Source organism: Kogia breviceps, chromosome 1 (assembly GCF_026419965.1).
Source record: "Kogia breviceps isolate mKogBre1 chromosome 1, mKogBre1 haplotype 1, whole genome shotgun sequence".
In the NCBI taxonomy this organism is placed as follows: domain Eukaryota; kingdom Metazoa; phylum Chordata; class Mammalia; order Artiodactyla; family Physeteridae; genus Kogia; species Kogia breviceps.
In genome coordinates, this window is record NC_081310.1 from 89,487,418 (window position 1) to 89,506,421 (window position 19,004).

General features: G+C 51.3%; 1 protein-coding gene across 2 annotated transcripts in view; it reads left to right on the plus strand.

Moving 5' to 3' along the window:
• Positions 1–11,495, plus strand: part of FCRL6 (Fc receptor like 6) — a 34,960-nt gene extending 23,465 nt beyond the window's left edge. Inside the window, exons 2-7 of one of the 2 annotated variants that reach the window (XM_067039338.1) lie at positions 700–720; positions 2,498–2,764; positions 3,736–3,943; positions 8,011–8,076; positions 8,676–8,748; positions 10,949–11,495. In XM_067039338.1, the coding sequence (XP_066895439.1) occupies positions 2,720–2,764; positions 3,736–3,943; positions 8,011–8,076; positions 8,676–8,748; positions 10,949–10,976 (420 nt within the window). In that variant the 5' untranslated portion in view covers positions 700–720; positions 2,498–2,719 and the 3' untranslated portion in view covers positions 10,977–11,495. The remainder of the gene's footprint in view (positions 1–699; positions 721–2,497; positions 2,765–3,735; positions 3,944–8,010; positions 8,077–8,675; positions 8,749–10,948) is intronic. The other variant, XM_067039329.1, reaches the window with a different exon arrangement.
• The last annotated feature ends 7,509 nt before the right edge of the window (positions 11,496–19,004 follow it).

Here is a 19,004-nt window from a genome sequence, read left to right on the forward strand (position 1 = left end):
CTCTTCTGTAGGTGTATATTGGACCCTCAGCACATTAGTGTAGGAATCTAGTCCTATGTTTTCTGTGTTTGTTCCCTGCCCCGCATGAGTGGGCACAAAGGAAAGCATTCATGCATCTATTCAGTATATGCTTATTACGCACAGACCATGATCCAGGTACAGGCACCAGGCATAGGTAACACAGCAGTGAACAAGACAGGCAGAGTACCTGCTCTCATGGGGCTTACATTCTAGACAGAGGGAGACAGGTGATAACAAGTAGGCAATTTAAAGAAAAGATAATTTCAAACGGTGATAAGTGCTCTGATGATAATACAATAGGGTATTGTGATAGTGATGGAGGAGAATTCTTTTGACTGGGGGCCCCCAGCAAGACCTGTTTAAGGAGGTGGCATTTGAACTGAGATAGGGTAAAGGATTCTAGGCAGCAGGTCCACCATAAAAGTTGAGTGGCTGAGTGGCTGGCTGGCTGGATGTCTGGGTGACTGGGTGGTTAGGTGGTTAGATAGTTGGGTGGCTGGGTGTTGAGTGGCTGGGTGACTGAGCAGTTGGGTGGCTTAGATAGTTATGTGCTTAGGGGGCTGGGTGGTTGACTGGTTGAATGGATGTTAGCACCCACTTATAAGGTGACAGTCCTCCTCCTTGTCAGAAGGTTTTTTCTGCTACTTTATCGAATTCTATCACTTTGTTCTCTTGCAGTTCCCCGTGTTGGGAAAACTGGTGAGCCTTGTCTATGTCTCTTTCATCTCCAAGTGTGTCTCTGGGCCAAAACTTAATGGACAGGGAAAAGTCAGGGCCATTGGGTCCCCCAGAAACATCTTCAGAGTAACACCTGCCTCGGCTTCTTCCTCAGGAGTCTTCACTAATGCCCAGGAAGAGGAGAAACCCAGCACTCTACTCTCTCAGGCTGAGGATAGTTATAGGGTGACTCAAGTCCCAGAAGAATGGCTCTAGGCCACTATCCGGCTCCCTTACAAGTAGCAATGGCTTCAGTCTCCTCCTCTCAGTGTGGCTCTGGAGCTCCTGTAATCTCCATTCATCAAGGCTCTAGACTCCCTTCCATCCCTCTAATGTTCAAAGAAGTAGGAATCTTTCTCTTTGGGTCTGCCTTCTTTCTCCCTTGGCTACCTTTGCCCTCCCTCCCATCCTGTCCCACTGAACTCCATGGAGCTTCTGTCAAGTAGGTGAAAACTCTGGCCTAGGAACATCTTGACCTCCAAGGACATGTTCTGTGTATGCCAGGGAGGGAAATCTAAACCAATAGTTAGTGATGCTAGAAAGAGCAGCCAAGAAAGCAAGCCCCATTATTCAGCTATGATGTGAGCATCGTTACCTAGTCTAGGGGGAGGGGAATGGGTTCTAGGGATCCAGGTGGATCCAGGCAAAGGCAGGATGTTCTGGGGCTCTCCTCAGGTCTCCCTATCTGATTACTCATCATTACTCCCATGCTCCTGAGGCTGTCTGGGATCAAAGAAGTATGTCCAGGGTGACGCAAGAGGGAAGAGATATGGGAACATATGTATATGTATAACTGATTCACTTTGTTGTAAAGGAGAAACTAACACACTATTGTAAAACAGTTATACTCCAATAAAGATGTTAAAAAAAAAGAAGTATGCCCTGGGGCCAGGCCAGCCTGGGATTGCCCTGCAGGTGATGCTGGGTCCCCAGGAGCTCCTTTCTTGTCCATGTCAGGACATAAAATGCATTTTAGAAATGAGGACAGAAATGACAGATCCTGCACCATGACTGTGGTGGAAATGAACCTCCCTGCTGGGAGTGCCGATGGAGGCTGGGCCTGGGGAAGCCTGGTGAGGGAAGCAGGAGGGAGCGAGCCCAGGCCATGGCACATCCAACACCCACCCCTCCAGCTCCTCTCTGGTGGACTGGGGTACAGCTACCGTCAGAGGTGGACGCTGAAGAAAGAGCTGCACTGGAGTCACCAGAGGAAAAGAAACCAATCTAGGGGACTGAGAAGCTAATAAGGAGGAATGAAGCAGAACAATAGATGGAAGGAATCCAACTTGACTCAGGCTTGTCAAGGTGGCAGAGGAAAATGCAGTATAAAAGGAGACAAGGAGGGGGACTTCCCTGGAGGTTCAGCGGTGAAGTCTCCGCGCTTCCACTGCAGGAGGCACGGGTTAGATCCCTGATCACAGCCAAAAAAAAAAAAAAAAAAGGAGACAAGGAGGGTAGGAGGGAAAGAGGCCAGAGAGAAGGCACAGGGAGAGGAGGGGGGAGCGGGGGAATAGAGGAGAAGGGCAGAGGAAGAAGAGGAAGGAGGGGTACAGGAAAGCAGAGGCCCTGCCCTGGTCTGGCGTGAAGGTCTGGGAGACAGTGACAGCTGTGAAGGAGCTGACCAAGAGCCTCCATCTGGGGAGTGGGGGGGGGTGGGGGTGGCGAGAGCTGCGGGGGAGGCATTAGGCTGGTGGACAGAGGGAGAAAATGGACTGAGGGACCTGAAGCTCCAGGGTGATCCTGTTCCTGTGTTTCACAGCCTGGCTGAGACTTCCCGTCCAGCCAGACCCCCTGTTTGAAGGGGATATCCTGACTCTGTGATGCTGGGGAAGGAGGAACGCAGCACTGTCCCAGGTGAAATTCTACAGGGATGGAAAATTCCTCCATCTCTCTAAGGACAACCAGCCTCTGTCCACGGGAACAGCAGCAGTGAACAGCAGTGGCCGGTACAGCTGCACTGGACAGGTGACATACATGCAGTATGTGGGCAGACGAACCTCAAGGACTGTCATGGTTCAAGTCCAAGGTGAGTCACAAGTTGGGGGACTGGGGGAGGTGGGAAGGGTGCTGCTCAGGGGTCTGGTCTTACAGGTCAGCAGTGCTCTGGGCAGCGCCCCTCTCTCTGGCTTCCCCTGATGCTGGGCCAATCTGCAGGGCCCTGAGATGTCCAGGATGCTGTCCACATGCCCTGCCCCCCCATGGGGCATGTCTGGAGCCAGGGAAGGGGGGGAAGATGCCCTGTGGGGGAAGGGAAGAACCAGCCCTGCTACTCCCCCCTTGAGACCCTGAGCCAGACCCTTCTCCTCGGGGCACTAGGTGACCTTTAAGGGCCTTCTGTCTCTGTCCTTCTGGGACCCCAGAGGAGCTCAAGTCTGTGGGAGTCAATTCAGAGCTGATGTGTGGGATGAGAGGCCAGGTGCGGGGAGACAGTGACAGCACTTCCCACAGGGCGCAGGGCAGGGCCTGGGATGTGCCAAAGCTCAGATCTCACCTCAGATTCCAGGGGCCTCTCTGTCCAGGACTCCCCTCCTGAGCCCCAGGCTGCCTCTTTCCAGAGCTGTTCCTGCCTCCTGTGCTGAGAGCCCACCCCTCTCGTGAGCTCCGTGGGGGGATCCCGGAGCCCACTCCTCCGTGAGGGGAGCCAGAGGTCAGCCTGGCAGCTCCTCTTCTCCTTCCACAAGGAGGGCCACACCCTGCAAGACAGGGGCCTCCATCCAGAACTCTGCATCCCAGCAGCTGAGGAGGGAGACTCCGGGCTTGACTGGTGCGAGGCGGCCCTTGAGAGTGGCTGGGTCCAGAAACAGAGTCCCCAGCTGGAGGTCAGGGTGTGGGGTAAGGGGAGGACGGGGAGACACTCCCCAGGGGCCTGGACAGTGGGCTGTGGGGCCCCCTGGGAATGTGGGGAGGGCTCCCTAAGGGAGGAGTGTGGGGATCCCGCTGACCCTTCCAACTGTGTGCTGCCCCGGTTCCTGCGTCCTGTCCTCTGCTCACCTTGAGACCCACCAGCCGAGTTGTGGAGCTCCTCCCCTCCGATCCTCATTCTACCTCAATGGGGACACCCTGTGGAACCACGTGGCTCCCCATGGTGGATCCGTCTCCATCCTCTTCCCGGTGATGTCAGAGCAGGATGCTGGGAACTACGCCTGCGAGGCTGAGAACAGTGTCTCCAAAGAGACAAGCAAGCCTGAGACACTCTCCGTGGATGGTAGGTCTTGTCCCCCAACTGGGCTGTGAGCCCCAGCAAGCTGGTCAGGGTCAGATCTCACTCCTCTGTGTTCCTCCCGCCATGCCTCCCACAATGCTGGGCCCAGAGCAGGCACCGCATGACTGACCGAGCACGGACCCCGCTTGGAGCATCTGTCCACTGAACCTGGCAGGGAAACAGTGAAGTCCACAGAGAGTGAGGGGCACCGTGGAGGGAGGGCCACATGGTCATCCATGGAATTGCCCATCCATGTTGACATCCTTTGATCCGTCCCTCATTCCCACTGGCAAGGCTCCTTCAGGCCAGGTGGTTCCCACTAATGCCAAACACTCTGCCTCTCCTGTGCCATCTGGGGTGCATTTGTTAATCTCATCCTCAATGCTCATGGTCACCCCTACTCACCCCCCAGGTCCTCGGGTCTTATCTGCCCCCACTAGCATCAACTGACTGGTTCCTTGGCTGCCTGCAAGCCTGCTTGGCCTGATGGTCATTGCTGCTGCACTTCTAGGGTATTTCAGACCCTGGAGAAAAACCAGTCAGTAACTCTTTTTGGCTTTCTTGATTGCCGAATCCCTATGCCAGGCACAGCCCAGCCATCGGAAAGCCAGAGCCTGACAGGACCAACCGCTTACTTCTGGGTATTGGGAGGAGGAGGGACTTTTCTTCACACGTCATACAAAGGGGCCCCAGGAGGGACACTTACAGCTTCCAGAACTCACACACACAGACACAGTGTCTCACACACCCAATCACCCAGAGAGCGCACAAACACACTACTGCACACTGGGGCATCAATAAAGGCACAAACAGGAGTTCTTACAAGCCAAACGAGGTGTAGATCAGTGTCCTTCACATTTGAAAGACAGTCTGTGGATGTGAATATGACTGAACAAACCCGAGGCCTCCAATTCTCTTGTTAAAGTCAGCAGAGCTCTGGTCTGCTTAGTGGAGGAGAAAGAAGACATGAGAACTCCAGTGCACATGTATGCTCATGCATACACACCTGTGCCGTGCTGTGCCCGGGGTGAGAGTCCATGGCTGTTAACTCATCAGGAAAGATGAGTGGTGGAGAGCACCAGGGAATAGCCTGGTCCCAGCACTGCTATTTACTAATTCAGTAACCTTGGGCCAGTTCCTTTTAAGTTTCACTAAATGTCTCCCTCTTGGGATGTTGTATGGTCTGAGTTAATGAGGTGACATCTGTCTCATACCTGATGTATTAGCTCGGCACTGAGTGGGTGCTCAGTACATTCTCGTTCTGGTCTGAGCACATCATCCTGGCAGGTTCCCAAACTGCCTTTGCTCCTGTTATCCCTTCTGTAATTCCTCTGATCAGAGTCATAAAAAGTTTAGCTAAAATTCAGATGAGAGAAATTCTATAGGGAGAGAATTCTATAGGGAGAAATAAGTGAAAATAATCAGATACATGGCATTTCTAGGTCATCTATTGGTTTTGAAATTCCAGACTCTCCTCTTCTTCCTGTCATGGTCATGATAATTAAGCATGAAGGTTGGCTTTCAAAACAATCACCTTTGGTGGCTACAAGTTTATTCCAACTCTATCCCTTGTTTGCCTGGGGCTATGTTGAAGGGAATGGTTCCCAGTGCCAAAGCTATTTGGTCCCGGTTTATTCCTAGGGCTTCAAATCCACCTACAGAAGTTCAAATCAACCTACTTCTTCCTCCCTGGGGGCAACATTTTTATTTTCTACTTGCCAAGGACAAAAGTAATTGTTCTCATAGACCTCCAGCTAGATTTGCTTTTTCAAGTTTGCAGCTCCCTCAGTTAAGGAATTTGTGATGAGTTCTGAGAGCTAAGCCAGACTGTTCTTTGAGGAAAGCCCCCCAGTCCTGCAATCCACGTAGTCTTCCCTGACCATCAGCCAGGATACCTGAAAGTATCTCTCCCCAGCCCCAGACCCACTACCTCACCAGGCACCCCAGTTAGGGCTTGAGCCAGGCTCTGACTTCCTCTCCCCTTTTTAATTTAGCAGACTTTGTCCATCTAACTTCTCATCTCTCCTTTCCTTTAGTCTTGAGTCTAGATTTCATGAAGGCAGGCCAGGGTTGCTTTAAGGTATACCTGTGCAGTGGGAGAAAGATGGAGCCAGGCCCAGAGTTAGATGAGGAAGCAGCTGGAGTAGGGGACCATAAACTGAAGATCTGTGAATTCTACCATCTCTGCACCTGTCATAAAGCCAGCCTGGTCTCAACAGCATGGGTGTTTCTGCCCACTCACCTCTGGGTCAGAGAGTTAAACGCAAAGCAACATAGTACAGCCATCTCCCTCCCGGGCCCAAACAAGATGGTGGAGGAACAGTCACTGGTGGAAGATCTTCAAGAGGAAGATGCGTTTCACAGGGAACAAAGGAGCATCCCTCTTCATGTGGCGATTTTGCTACTCCACCCATTTCCACTCCCCTACCCCACCTCCACTGCCGGCCTGGGGAGCACCTGGGCTCCATTTTGTTAAGGAACCTATCTCTCATGAAAATAAGACTCCTGGTGGTGGTCCTATCATCTCAGAAGCTCAGGGGCACAAAACCTTCCTTAGAACGTCACTCAGAAAACCACCTTCAGGCCCAATTCCATAGCCACACAAGAAACACAGTCCAACAGCTTTTCTCTTCATGCCCAGCTTTAGAAGACCCTTAACCATTTCCAGACAGCATATCCATTCCTCAACAAACACAAATGTGCCACCACTGAAGATATTCCACAGACTGTATCTCTGAAGGCAATGTTCAAAGCATTGTGACCAATTATGGAATCACTAGGACAAGGAGGTGGTCATACAGGAGGAGGTCTACTTCAAAGTAGCAGTTACCTAAGTGTGCAAGTTCTGGTTGTTTGCTTAAAAGTGTTCATTTCATTTCCCACTGTCACACCTCCCATAAAACACCGTTCCATCAAATTCACAGAGCTCTTCGTGAATGGAGACTCAGACAAATGAGCATTAGAGGCCTCTCTGAGTCTCCACAAATGCCCTCTTGGTTTTACAGGAGGAACCATGTCCAAAGGTGCTACCTGATGCTTTCTTGCTGTTAGAGCTAATGAATATTTCTTGGACACCAGGCATGAACCAGGTGTTCTAACATCCACTTGTGACCCAATTCCTATCCCAAGAGCTAATTTTTATTTATTTATTTTTTTTTTTTTTTGCGGTTCGCGGGCCTCTCACCGTGTGGCCTCTCCCGTTGCGGAGCACAGGCTCCGGACGCGCAGGCTCAGCAGCCATGGCTCACGGGCCCAGCCGCTCGGCAGCACGTGGGATCTTCCCGGACCGGGGCACGAACCCGTGTCCCCTGCATCGGCAGGCGGACTCTCAACCACTGCGCCACCAGGGAAGCCCCCAAGAGCTAATTTTTAAAGTTCTGGAAATGCCTGCTTTCACAGAGGCAGCATGGTAGTTGAGAAAAAGTGTACACACTGGATTAAGATCCGGTCTCCACCACTTTCTGTGTGACCTCGAAGAAGTCACCTCTCCTAACCTCAGTCACCTCATCTAAAAAGCGGAAATCACAGTATCAACCTTTTCAAGGTGGTTGTGAAGAACATCAGACACCGAAGATTTAGGTAGGGGGGCTTTTGTGACATCCAGCTCTGTGCTTGTCCCTGGGTTAGGAGGTTTGCTATTAAGTAGACGCTGTATTTGAATTCCCTGGCCCTGTTTCTGGCACATGGTATGTTGTCAAAGTTATTAGCTTTTCCTCCTTCTGAAAAGCAGCCTGACTGGTGGGTCTGGGCCCTTTCGATGCAAGGACGTGACCCATCCTTTCTGACCCTGCTTCCTCCCAGTTATTCCCATGGAGCCATCCTCCCCTCTGGGGTATTTTTCAAAGGAAACAACCCATAAAACTTAACCGTGTCCAGACCTGTGAATTAACCCTCATTAACAAACCAGCCTCAGACCTCCAGCAACCTCTGCTGGCATTCTTTTTTTTTTTCGTTTAATTTTTTATACAATATTTAAAGGTAACTGACATTCTTTCTCTCAGCCTCTCTGCCCCCACTGTCCAGTCTGCTCTCTGAGGGCGCTCAGTGAATTGTTCCTTTGCATCTCCTAGGGCCCCTTCCACCCTGGAATCTGCCCCCAGCCCCAGGTGGAGAGGAACACCCACTGTATGTCAATGGTAAGGTCTTGCAGTAGCACCAGTGTCTGTCCATAAAGGCAGAGAAAGGCCTCTTAAGGGGAGTCATGAGAAAGAAGGCCTCATGAGCCCGAGTCTCAGGAATCAGAGTCATCTGGGGAAGGAAACAGATGGCTTCTGGGGAGAGCTTAAGTGCATGGAGCTGGTGGTGGGAGAGGGAGGCAGGAAAGGATGCCAGCCCCCAAGAGGGAGGTTTAGACCAAGGGTTAGCAAATTTGACCATGGGTCAAATCTGGGCCACAAAGTATTTTTGTAAAGAGCATTGTGTATGTGTCATGTGTGGCTGCTATCACACTACAGAGCCAGGTATTTGCAAAACCTAAAATATTCACTACCTTTTTTACAGAAAAAGATTGCCAACCTCTAGTTTAAACAATGTCAGGGCTGGGGACGCTGCTAGAATCTGCTGCAGGGGTCAGGCACCTCCTGCCAAGATGGATATCCCACATTAATAACTGCTTCCCACTGCCAGGTATCATCATAACAGCCCCTGCTTAGCTTCCCTCCATAAGTGTTTCTGGGTCTTGAGGTGGGAGAGCAGGTGGGTCCTATTCAAGCTGCAGCTGCGTTCCTTCTTTCAGTTCATTGCCAGAATGAGAACGATGAAGGGGTTATCTACTCTGTGGTACGTACGATCCCAAAGGAGAGTGAAAGGTGAGTGATGTCGGGTCAAACTTGACATCTTTGCTAATGTAAAGGGGAAGTTTGGGGCCTAGAGTGAGGTATCACTACCACCATCATCACCATGACAACTGTCATCACCCTGACCACCATCATCACCCTGACCATGGCCACCTTCACCACCACCACCATCATCTCCTCCTTCACTACCACCATCACCACAAACAGCACTATGTCCACCATAATCACCATCATATACATCATCTCCACCACACCTCCACTGTTACCATCCCAACTAGGGAGGAATTTTTTTTTTTTTTTTGCCCTTTTCTGAGCATTGTGGAGAAACAAAGGAAAAAAAGAAAAAGAATGGGGCTTCCCTGGTGGCGCAGTGGTTGGGAGTCCGCCTGCCAGTGCGGGGAGCGCGGGTTCGTACCCCGGTCCGGGAGGATCCCGCGTGCTGCGGAGCGGCTGGGCCCGTGGGCCGTGGCTGCTGGGCCTGCGCGTCCGGAGCCTGTGCTCCGTGGCGGGAGAGACCACAACAGTGAGAGGCCCGCGTACTGCAAAAAAAAAAAAAAAAAAGAAAGAAAAAGAATGATACAGTTTGTCTTTGACCCTGAGTGTAAGTCTAAACAGGGCAGTCTCAGCTCTAAGAGGGAGCCACAAAGACCATGAACCCCGGCCACAGATACCAGAGTCAAGATGTCAGGCACGGGGAAGGCTAGTCCTCTCTCTAACAGACAAACAGGCCATGTGGAATCATGGGAGGAGTGTGGGAGTCAGTGAGAACTGAGTTCTGTGGAATGTGGAGTCAGTCAGGATTGAGTTCAAAACTTGATTCTAGGTACTCACTGTGTGCCTGTGGGCAAGTTATTTAAGCTCTCCGAGCCTAATCTATAAAGTGTAGATAATGCCTACTTTGTAAGATTATTATAATCGGCTAGGAATAGAACCTGGGTTCTAGAATCCATAAGGATTGTCTGGTATGCAATAGGTGTTCAAAAATAGGGAGCTTGTTTTATGTCTCACCTGTGCTGAGATTTCAATTCCTAGTCTGTAAAATGGATTTGAGTCAGTCTAGGGACTCTGCTCCCACCTCTAAAGGGCACTAGGGAAAGTGGACAGCCAAGAAGTCTCTTGGACTCAGGGCATTTCTCCCAGGACCTGACCAGCTGCTGGCCAGAGCATTGCCAAGCAGGTGGGAAAGCACACGTGGGCCCAGTTCCTTCCTGAGAAGAGTCACAATGAGGACTTAAACATAAGAAAGGAGAAAAGAAGCCAACCTCAGACTCTATGGATTTCATTAGCAAAATAAGGAAAATAGGAAAATATGATCCTTTTAATCCTAGCAGGCAACAAGGGTGAAGGCATGATTCGGGGCAGGGGTGGGGTCTGGGACAGTCTGCTTCCAGCTCAAGCTCTGAGCAGGCTTTCCCTGTTGGGTGGGTGCAGGTATCTGAAACCCAAAGTAAGGAGAGCCATTCTGTTCCAAGATGCATAGAAGAGGGGATACTGGATCTTTTATCAGTGGGAGAATGCTTCCCATTCACAAAGATTCAATATTTGCCTACGGTTCCGCTTCTTATGGAAGTGACTGTGGAGAGTTATTCACCTCGCTGAGCCTCAGTTTTCTCATCCCACTGTGGGAAGGCATCAATACCCCCTACTTGGCAAGACTGGTGTGAGATTAGATACACAGAATTATACTTCCGTTAGCTGTATACTAGATAGATCAGCTATAAAATTTTCACACCTAAATGGTTGCCTGGTGCAGAGTGGGTGTCTAATGGAGGAGTTATTCTAGAAGTATCTTGGGCACCTTCTTGTCTCTTGCTTCACACTGTAATCCTGCAAGGCAGTCACTGTCAACGCCACCACCCTTTCCTGGTTGAAGCAGCTGAGACTCAGAGGCCAAGTGACTGGCCTCCGGTCACACAGCTGGGGTCTCCTGATTCCCAGGCCCACCTGCTTTCAGATTGAGGGTGAGAAGCCCTGAGAAATAAAAGGGGGAGCAGCCACCTACCCTGGCCGGCCCGTGCTCTCTGGAGGAAGGTGCCACGAGGAGGTGGGAAGGGGACACCCCACAGACCCAGCGCCCTAACCTTAACGCTGCTCTTCCCCACAGCTAGGGCTGCCCAGTCAGCCTGGCGGGAAAAGGTGAGATGGGACCCCTGCTCTTTTCTCATTCTCTGTGTCACGTCTGCTTCCTCACCCTGACCTGACTCTCCCACAGGACATTTCTGTCATCTATGCTGAGGTGAGACTCCTTCAGCTCAGTGAGGTTCCAGCCAAGGGGCGAATAGAAGAAGCAGGGCCCAGCAAGATCCCACTGGTGGCTGCAAGGAGGTCCCCTGATGGTGATGGCATCTCCTCCCCCCAGGACACACAGCCATCCACAGCCCCCAGCACTCCCCAGGAGACCAGGGGACCCCAGCCTCTTCTGTGGTCCTCCAGTTCCCCAGCCCAGCAGCCAGAACCCCCGTTTGTGGAGCACATCAGAAAACTCTGTTACCCCTTACATGTTTAAAAAGATACATCAGGCTTCCCTGGCGGCACAGTGATTGAGAGTCTGCCTGCCGATGCAGGGGACGCGGGTTCATGCCCCAGTCCAGGAGGGTCCCACGTGCCGCGGAGCGGCTGGGCCTGTGAGCCATGGCCGCTGAGCCTGCGTGTCCAGAGCCTGTGCTCCGCAACGGGAGAGGCCACAGCAGTGAGAGGCCCGTGTACTGCCAAAAAATAAATGAATGAATAAATAAATAAAAAGATGCATGGTTGTAGAATCTATTGGTTAATAAAGGTGTATCAATTTGTTTCACATTGTTCATCAGTAGCAATCATTTGGGCTACCTGATAATTTGGTCTGGTTTATTCAAGGAGAATGGACTCCCTGTGGACCTGACTGGTGATGAGAGAGATGAGAGGGTGAGGAAGCGGGAGAGTTGCCAGGGCAGGAGGTGGGAATGGAGGGGAATCCCAGTCCAGTCCACAGCCAGAGTGCTCAGTGAAGGATTATATGTTTGCTCCTGTGAGGCCCTGGCCCCAGCTTGCAGGCCCCTGCACTGGAATCATGGAGAGTGAGGTCTGAGTTAGCAACTCTGGTACCCTCCTCCCCTGGCAAGAAGTCTGCTCTTTCAGAGCACTCTTGGCCCCTCAGAGCTGCAAACATCTAGCATTTCCCCTTGAGCTTATTAGAAATGCAGACACCCAGATCTGCTGAATCAGAATCTGCATTTCAATAAGATCTCCAGGCGATTTGCATGTACGTGAAAGTTTTAAAAGCCTGGTCTACCTCCAAAATACATACGTCATGGAAGTAAATCAATCCACTTGCCTTCGGGAGCTTAATCGCCTGTGGTTCTGCTCTGGGTAAAGACAGTGGAGAAGGCAACCCATGCTAGCCTTTCTTCTCACTTGTCTTCTACTCCCTTTTCTCCCTTCCCTCCTCCTATCCCAACCCTTCCTCCTCCTCATCCTCCTGTCTCTGTCATCACCAGTCAAAATCCACAGTCAGAACACACCAGGGTCCCCTCCCCTTTGCCTCCTTGGTTCTGCCAGGATGACTGAGAGGCACACACCGTCTAGAAGCACAGGGTCTTCACTGGTCAGTCAGGAAGCACCCCCGACCCTAAGGCCCCACCACGCCCTCTGTAAATGAGTCGTCCCCTTCTAAAAAGTGAAAACATAGACAAGACAGCTCGTGAAGCTGGGGACTGGGAAAGAGCCAGCCCTCCAGTCGTCCCCACAGACCACCTGCTTCCTGAGCTTTCATACCTCCCTCCTCCCTGCCCTACACCCGAGACACTCAACGCCTGGTCCATGGACTGGGGGCTCTCTGTGAATTGGATTTACCAGTCCAGGCAAGATAATAGAACAATTGCAAGCAAAAATTTAGGAACTTTTATAGCAATCTGACAGAGTAATTTTATGTTTGTTTAATATAATCATAAAAATTAGGGCTCGTATTTGGTACCTCTCTTTTAATTTTTAATTTTTTTTCTGGTAATGTGTTTTTATTATATTTTACAAAGTATAGTTCCACAATGGATTTGAAATAAAAAAGAAAAACAGGTCCTTCAGCACAGGTAGGTGAGAAGTCCTGTCTTACACAAACACACACACACACACACACACACATACACACACTCTCACTCACACACCCCTGGCCTGGTCTCTCAGACACTTGGCTCTCTCCTCAGACCCTTAATTTATAAAAGAATGAGCTGGAATTTTCCAAAATGAACAATTACTAAGAAAATTAAAGGAAAAGAGAATCCCCAAAAGAACACAGAGAAAACAGAGTTTTCAGAGAAAACCCATACTCTTCAGCCCAGACTCTCTCTGGTTTGCCTGATATCAGCACACGCAGCCCCAAATCCCACATCTCCAGTCCTCAGAGCAAGCAGCTACTTCTGTTCCTAGAGGATGCTGGTGGGCAGGGGAGGAAGGGCCACTGCCAAGGGAGGATGGGACCCTCACAGTCCTCCAGGGCCAGACCCTGCAGACACAGAAAAAGGGTGCCACAGTGCCCAGGCTGCCGCTGTGCCATTCCCCACAGGAATGCACACAAGCTGCCTCCACACTTTATCAAGGCTCTGAGCTACGAAACCTTATTATTCTCTCCAAGTCAGAGCTAAATGCAGACACATAGCCAGCAGAGGTGAGTTGGCTGTGCCTCATCTAGGGACCTGTGCTCTGTGGGGTCATATCACTTACAGAGTAAGAAGAAAAGAAAGAACTTCTTAGCTGGGATGAGGATGGAGAGGCAGCCTGGAGCTGCCCCCCTACGGTAGAGAGTAAGAGGACAGCCAGCAGCCTCAAGGCTGCCCTCTGGTGGCCCTCTTGGGTAGTCAGGGACTTGAGCATCAGCCTACACCGTGGTCTGATCCGTTCATTGGACGGGTCCTTTGTAAGATATCATTAGACACCCCATCTTTGTCTTGTATGTGGCTACACCATTTAGATACAAACAATAAAAATGGAGCACGGCCTTTTCCTGAACCAGGCAGGTTGCACATACTGGAATTTCTTTCAATTCCAGGTTTGTTATTTTAAATTTGGCTAGGAAATAGATCTCCTACCTTTTTATTTAAATAAGCATCCACCAAACAGCTCTGTGTCCTTCATCTTTGTATCAACTGTGATGACGGTAAGTACAGACAAGGTGCACAGCCCAGGAAAGACCCAGGCTTTCCCATATCATACCTCCGTCTACACGGCCGGAAGAAGCTGCACCCAGCAGACCTGGAACATCCCTAAGGCTGCGCACTCAGCACGCACCACTCTCTGTGAGTGAAGAGCCTATGTTGTACTTGTTTCCGGAATCCTCCCCCATGTGACGTACAGATGAATAGTGACTGTTCCTTTCATGGTCAGGAGCGTGATCACTGTCATCATCAGCATGTGTTCCTGATCTCATGGGGCTTGCACATGCTAGATGTTCAATAAACGTTTGCTCAGTACCTTCGTGTGCAGAAGATTGGGAATCCAACAAATGCTGGGTAAGTGAGTGAATGAAGAAATGAGTTTCCAGCCTCCGGCTCTCTACCTCAACACAACACACTTGTGGCTTTGTTTCTTTTTTTGTGCAGCCTTCCTTTGACTCTCTGGGAAGGTATGTCTTTGCCTCAAAAACAGACCCTACCAAAGCCTCAGATGCCTCCCACCCAGTCTCCCACAAGCTATCTCATAGGCTCCTTCTTTTTCCCCTCTCCTCAGTTTCCCCCCTTCAAACTGTGAGCACCATGCCTCTGGTCCATCGAAGGTTCCATTCCCTCTACCTACTCCCAGCAGGGCCAAGATGAGGGTGAGGCAAGAGAAGTGCCCCGGGGCACAAATATTGAAGAGGGAGTTATCTTCGTAAGGGCTGTGCCTGCATGAGAGTGTCCTCTGGGGCAGATAAAGTACATCCATTTCACACATGCATGCACTGCCTCAAACCCAGTCTTCATCCACATGGCAGCACCACTGCCCAAGCTGGCTGCCAAGGGAAGGATGCACATGGGCTCCCCCGCACAGGGCAGCCTTTGGGGCTGGCATGGTGTCGGCTGGCAGATGGTGCAGGCAGCTGGTCCACTCTCTGGGAACCGGGCCGGTGAAGGTAGACACAAAGACAGGGCTCAGGTGGGGTTCTACCCGCTCCCTCAAGCCCATCCTGCACAGCCCCCTGGAAGTGGCACCCAGAGGCCCACCCACCCTCCAGCAACATTCCACCCTCTTCCCTCACCCCTGCCTTCCAAAAGCCCGCTGAAGGCCCCTCCTTCCTGCCTGGTGCTCTTCCTCTGCCTCCTTCTCTGCCAGCTCCCTTCTCTCCCCAAACATCTCACCTTTTCTTTTCCCTTCTCCACTTCCCCCCACCCCAGGAGAAGCAAGGCCCCATTCTACCCTCAGGCCAGTCCAAGGAACAAGGACAAGTGTGAGTGGACAGGGACAGGGCATCACTTGGACAACCCTTCCCACCCCATCAAATTCCACCCAGCCCTGAATCTCTGCACCACGCTGCTCTCAGGGCTAAGGGTTGAGCTCAGACGCTGGTTTGGCCACATTTTACACCTGCTCCCCACTACCCCCACCCCAGCCCGCAGTGCAGGTGGGCAAATGGCAGGTGCAGGCCACTCTGCCTGGCAGATGGGGCTACTACTGCACCTGCCTGGGCTGCGACAGAGGCTCCGGGCTTCCCAGAAAAGCCCCAGAGAGGCTGAGCTCAGCCCCCGCTGCCAGCTTCTCTCTTAATTAAGGAATGTGGGGAGTGGCCCCTTTGAACTTACTAGCTAATTTACTCCATGCACTCCCCCTGTGGCTGGGTAATTAATGTGGTCTGAACCAGTAATTAGCACTGGGGGGAGGGGGGGAAACCTACCACCGCAGACTTAACACTTCCTGTGCCTTCATCAGTCCATTCTTCTCCAGCTGTCACAGGGCTGCTGGAAGTTCTTCTTTGCCCGGAGGTGGGTGGGATATTTTCAGGTCCTCACCCAACCTCCCGCTCCCCACTTTCTCAGCCCCCTGAAATTCCCCTAAAGGAAAAGGGTTGGGGTGGTGCATAGAAGATTGCACCTCATTTCCTGCTTGGATGGACCACTATGGACCACCCTTTCTGCTGAGAGGGAGTGTGACTGCCCACTGTCTCCTCCAAAGGAATTCAGCATCCGTATTCCCAGCATTCACACACCAGCCAGACTCCTGCATTCCATGGCCACCCCAGACCTGGCCTTGACATTTCAGAATCATTCAATCCACTTTAACACATGCTTGAAGGGTACCACCTCATGGAAATCCTGTCCTTGGCGATATACAGGGTGGAGAAATGAAGGGGGTCTGATCCCCGCCCTCAGGAACTGGGAGAAGAGAGTTGAAGCAGGGCTGCTGGCACCTTAACACTCCTTTACCTGCATTTGCACAGCTCTCCCTTCTTCCCTCTCTCTGGCCACTTAGTAACAATGGTTAATTTTTTTTAGTGCCGATTGTCAACTGAAATTAAAATGCACAACGTGAGTTTCCTTTTTATTTGGAGACTTACGGAGGACTAGAGCCGGGGAGACAGCCTCTCAGGCAGCTCTGAGGAACTGCTCTGAAGAGGTTAGGGGGAGGTCAGCATATACGTGATTTTGGAGAAAGAGTAAGTGCAATTAAGCACACATTTTGGTAGAAGGTTACTGCTTGTCACGAGGCACAGCTATCTTAGTTAATGATTTTAGTGCTTTTATAAGTATGGGAAGATGCAAGAAATTGGGTTCATAAAATATCTGAGGGTCTGTTCTACCTGTTTTCCCAGAGCACAGAATGCCTCATCCTGATCGTCACCCTGAATTCCTTTCAGGGTGTATTGTAGGTCAGCAACTGCAGTAGCCAATAACTTGTAGAACTGGATGGTGGGCCACATTCTTTATTTTATCTGACTGTGCACCAGACGCTATCTTAAGTGGTTTCACCCTTACGGCACCATGAAGAGGTAGATACTGTTATTAATCCCCGTTTCGTGAATGAGGACACCGAACACAGAGCAGCCACTTTGCTCAAGGTTTCACAGCCAAGACCTGAACCCAAGAAGCTTGACCCCAGAGCTTGAGTTCTTAAGTCCTACCCTCACCCTCATCTGTTTGTATCCTAAGGCTCACCTCAAACCCTACCCCCTCCATGAGGCCCACCTGGCCTCCTAGTCCCCCAGCTGGCTCCCACCCATCCACCCTCGGGCTCCCATAGCATCCCATGCAGGCAGCTGGCATTGCTCTGACCACACTAATTGTAATTACTAGGTTACATATCTGTCTTCTCATCTAAACTGCAGACTCCTTGAGGGCAAAGGCTGTGCCTTTCATCTTTGTGTCCCCAGCACCTGACATGAAAGTAGATGCTCAATAAATATCTGACACATGGATGATGGAATTGACAGTGGAGTCATATATCAGTCCTCTCCCTTGGCCTCTGTGTCCCATAGGCGGGTGGTGTCCAAGTTCTGTCACAACTCCAGCTCTGCCCCTTTCTCTCTAGAGAATTCCTGTCTACTCCAGTCAGGACAATCACAATAGCTGCTACCCAGACCTCCCTGCCTCTTTTTTCTCTCCCAATCAGCCCTGCACGCTGTCCTCCCACTAGCAAGTTAGCCCAAAATGGACAGCAGCCCCCTCCCTCCAAGCAGTGCTTCTCAGAGCCCTCCCTCCATTCACTAGCTCAGAATCACCTGGAGTGCAGTGCTTGTTAAAACTACAGGTTCCTGAGCCCCAGCCCAGCCCCACTGAACCAGAACCCCTGAGAATCCAAGTTTTCAGCACGGGTGAGAGTTGCTGGCCTCCAGAGTAAAAGCCTAAAGTTAACCCAGCACTCAAGGACCCCATAATCTGACCCCCAGCCTCCCTTTCCATTTTACCCAAGGCAGCCCTAAAGGATTCCTCCCTCTGTTCCTTCATTGCCTCTGGAGCCCACATGGGACCTCCCCGCTGCCAAGCTTTACACTGCTTTCCCCTCATGCTCAGAGCCCACCCCCAGCCTCTGGCCCTCCCTGTTTTCTCAGCTTATCCAAATCATGTCCATCTTCAAGATGCAGCTCGAATTCCACCTTTTAAGGAAGTGTCCCCTGCCCACATCCACAGAGACCTCTTCCCATGCCCTCCTGCAGCGTGGACTGTCTGTGCTGCTCTTTTGCACAGAGCCGTGTCTGTCTGTCGTGGGCCTTCCCTTCCCAGGCACATCTTGTTCCTACAATTTGGTGCTGAGTAACTGGAGGGCAGGAACCCTGTTCTGGACACCTCCTGCTCACCTGCCGCCACATCTGCCTTGTTCCCAGCTGGGTCCAGAGCAGAACGTTCAGTTTGACTGACAGGTCAGAAGCTCTGCAGGACTAGACACCACAAGCCACACTCAGGAAGCTCGGAGATTTTCTTTATCTTCTCGCAAAGCCTTCCCTGACTTAAGAAACCAAGTTACCGCAAGTGAGAAGAGAAACGGAGTTAGGATGGAGAGACTGGCAAAATGGACTGCACTCGGAAGGCTGGAGCTCAGCTCATAGCTCTGCTTCTCTGTGACCCCCGAAAGGTGCTAACCTCACTCTGGTTTTCAAGCTCCCCCATCTCTAACAGGGTGATCATCAGATCCTCTCAGAGGAGAGTTGTAGGGCTTCCAGGAAGCAAAATATGCAGCAATCTCTAGAATTCACACCCTGGTTTAACAAATGTCCATTAAGCATCCATGACATTCCCAGCACCGAGGGGTACACAGAAATGAATATGGGACCTTGGCAACAAACAGTCTGTGGAGATGAGAAAATTGTTGCAAAACAGTGTGCTAAGAGTTATGACAGAGGAAAGGGCACACAGAAAGGAAGGTTCCTCATGCTGCCTGTGGCCAGGAAGCCTGGAACGGGAGTCCGGCCAGCTGCATAGCCTGCATAGCCATGCCACATCCAGATGGATGAATGGAACAAGTACAGCAAACGGAAGTGTGGAATTGGCAGTTCTGAGAAGAGGCAGTCCTGGCTTGGCATGGCTGGAGAGGGGAATGGACGTAGGACAGCGGGCTGGAGAAGCAGGCTGGAGTTGGACTTAGGAGAACCTTGTATGCTAAGCCAAGGGTTAGTCTTTATCCTGAAGACAGTGTGAGGCTGCGGAAGAATTTTAAGCAGAGAAGTGATGATGGGAATCGCAGTTTAGAGGGTTCTCTGTGGTGACAACAGGAAAGGCGGGGGGCAGCTGAGCAGAGTGGGATGTGGGCACGCCTGGCGGGAGTCAGAAAGGAGGATGTGGGCTTGCGGGGATGGGGCGGGGGGGCGCTTGCTATCTGCATTGGCCAACCATATG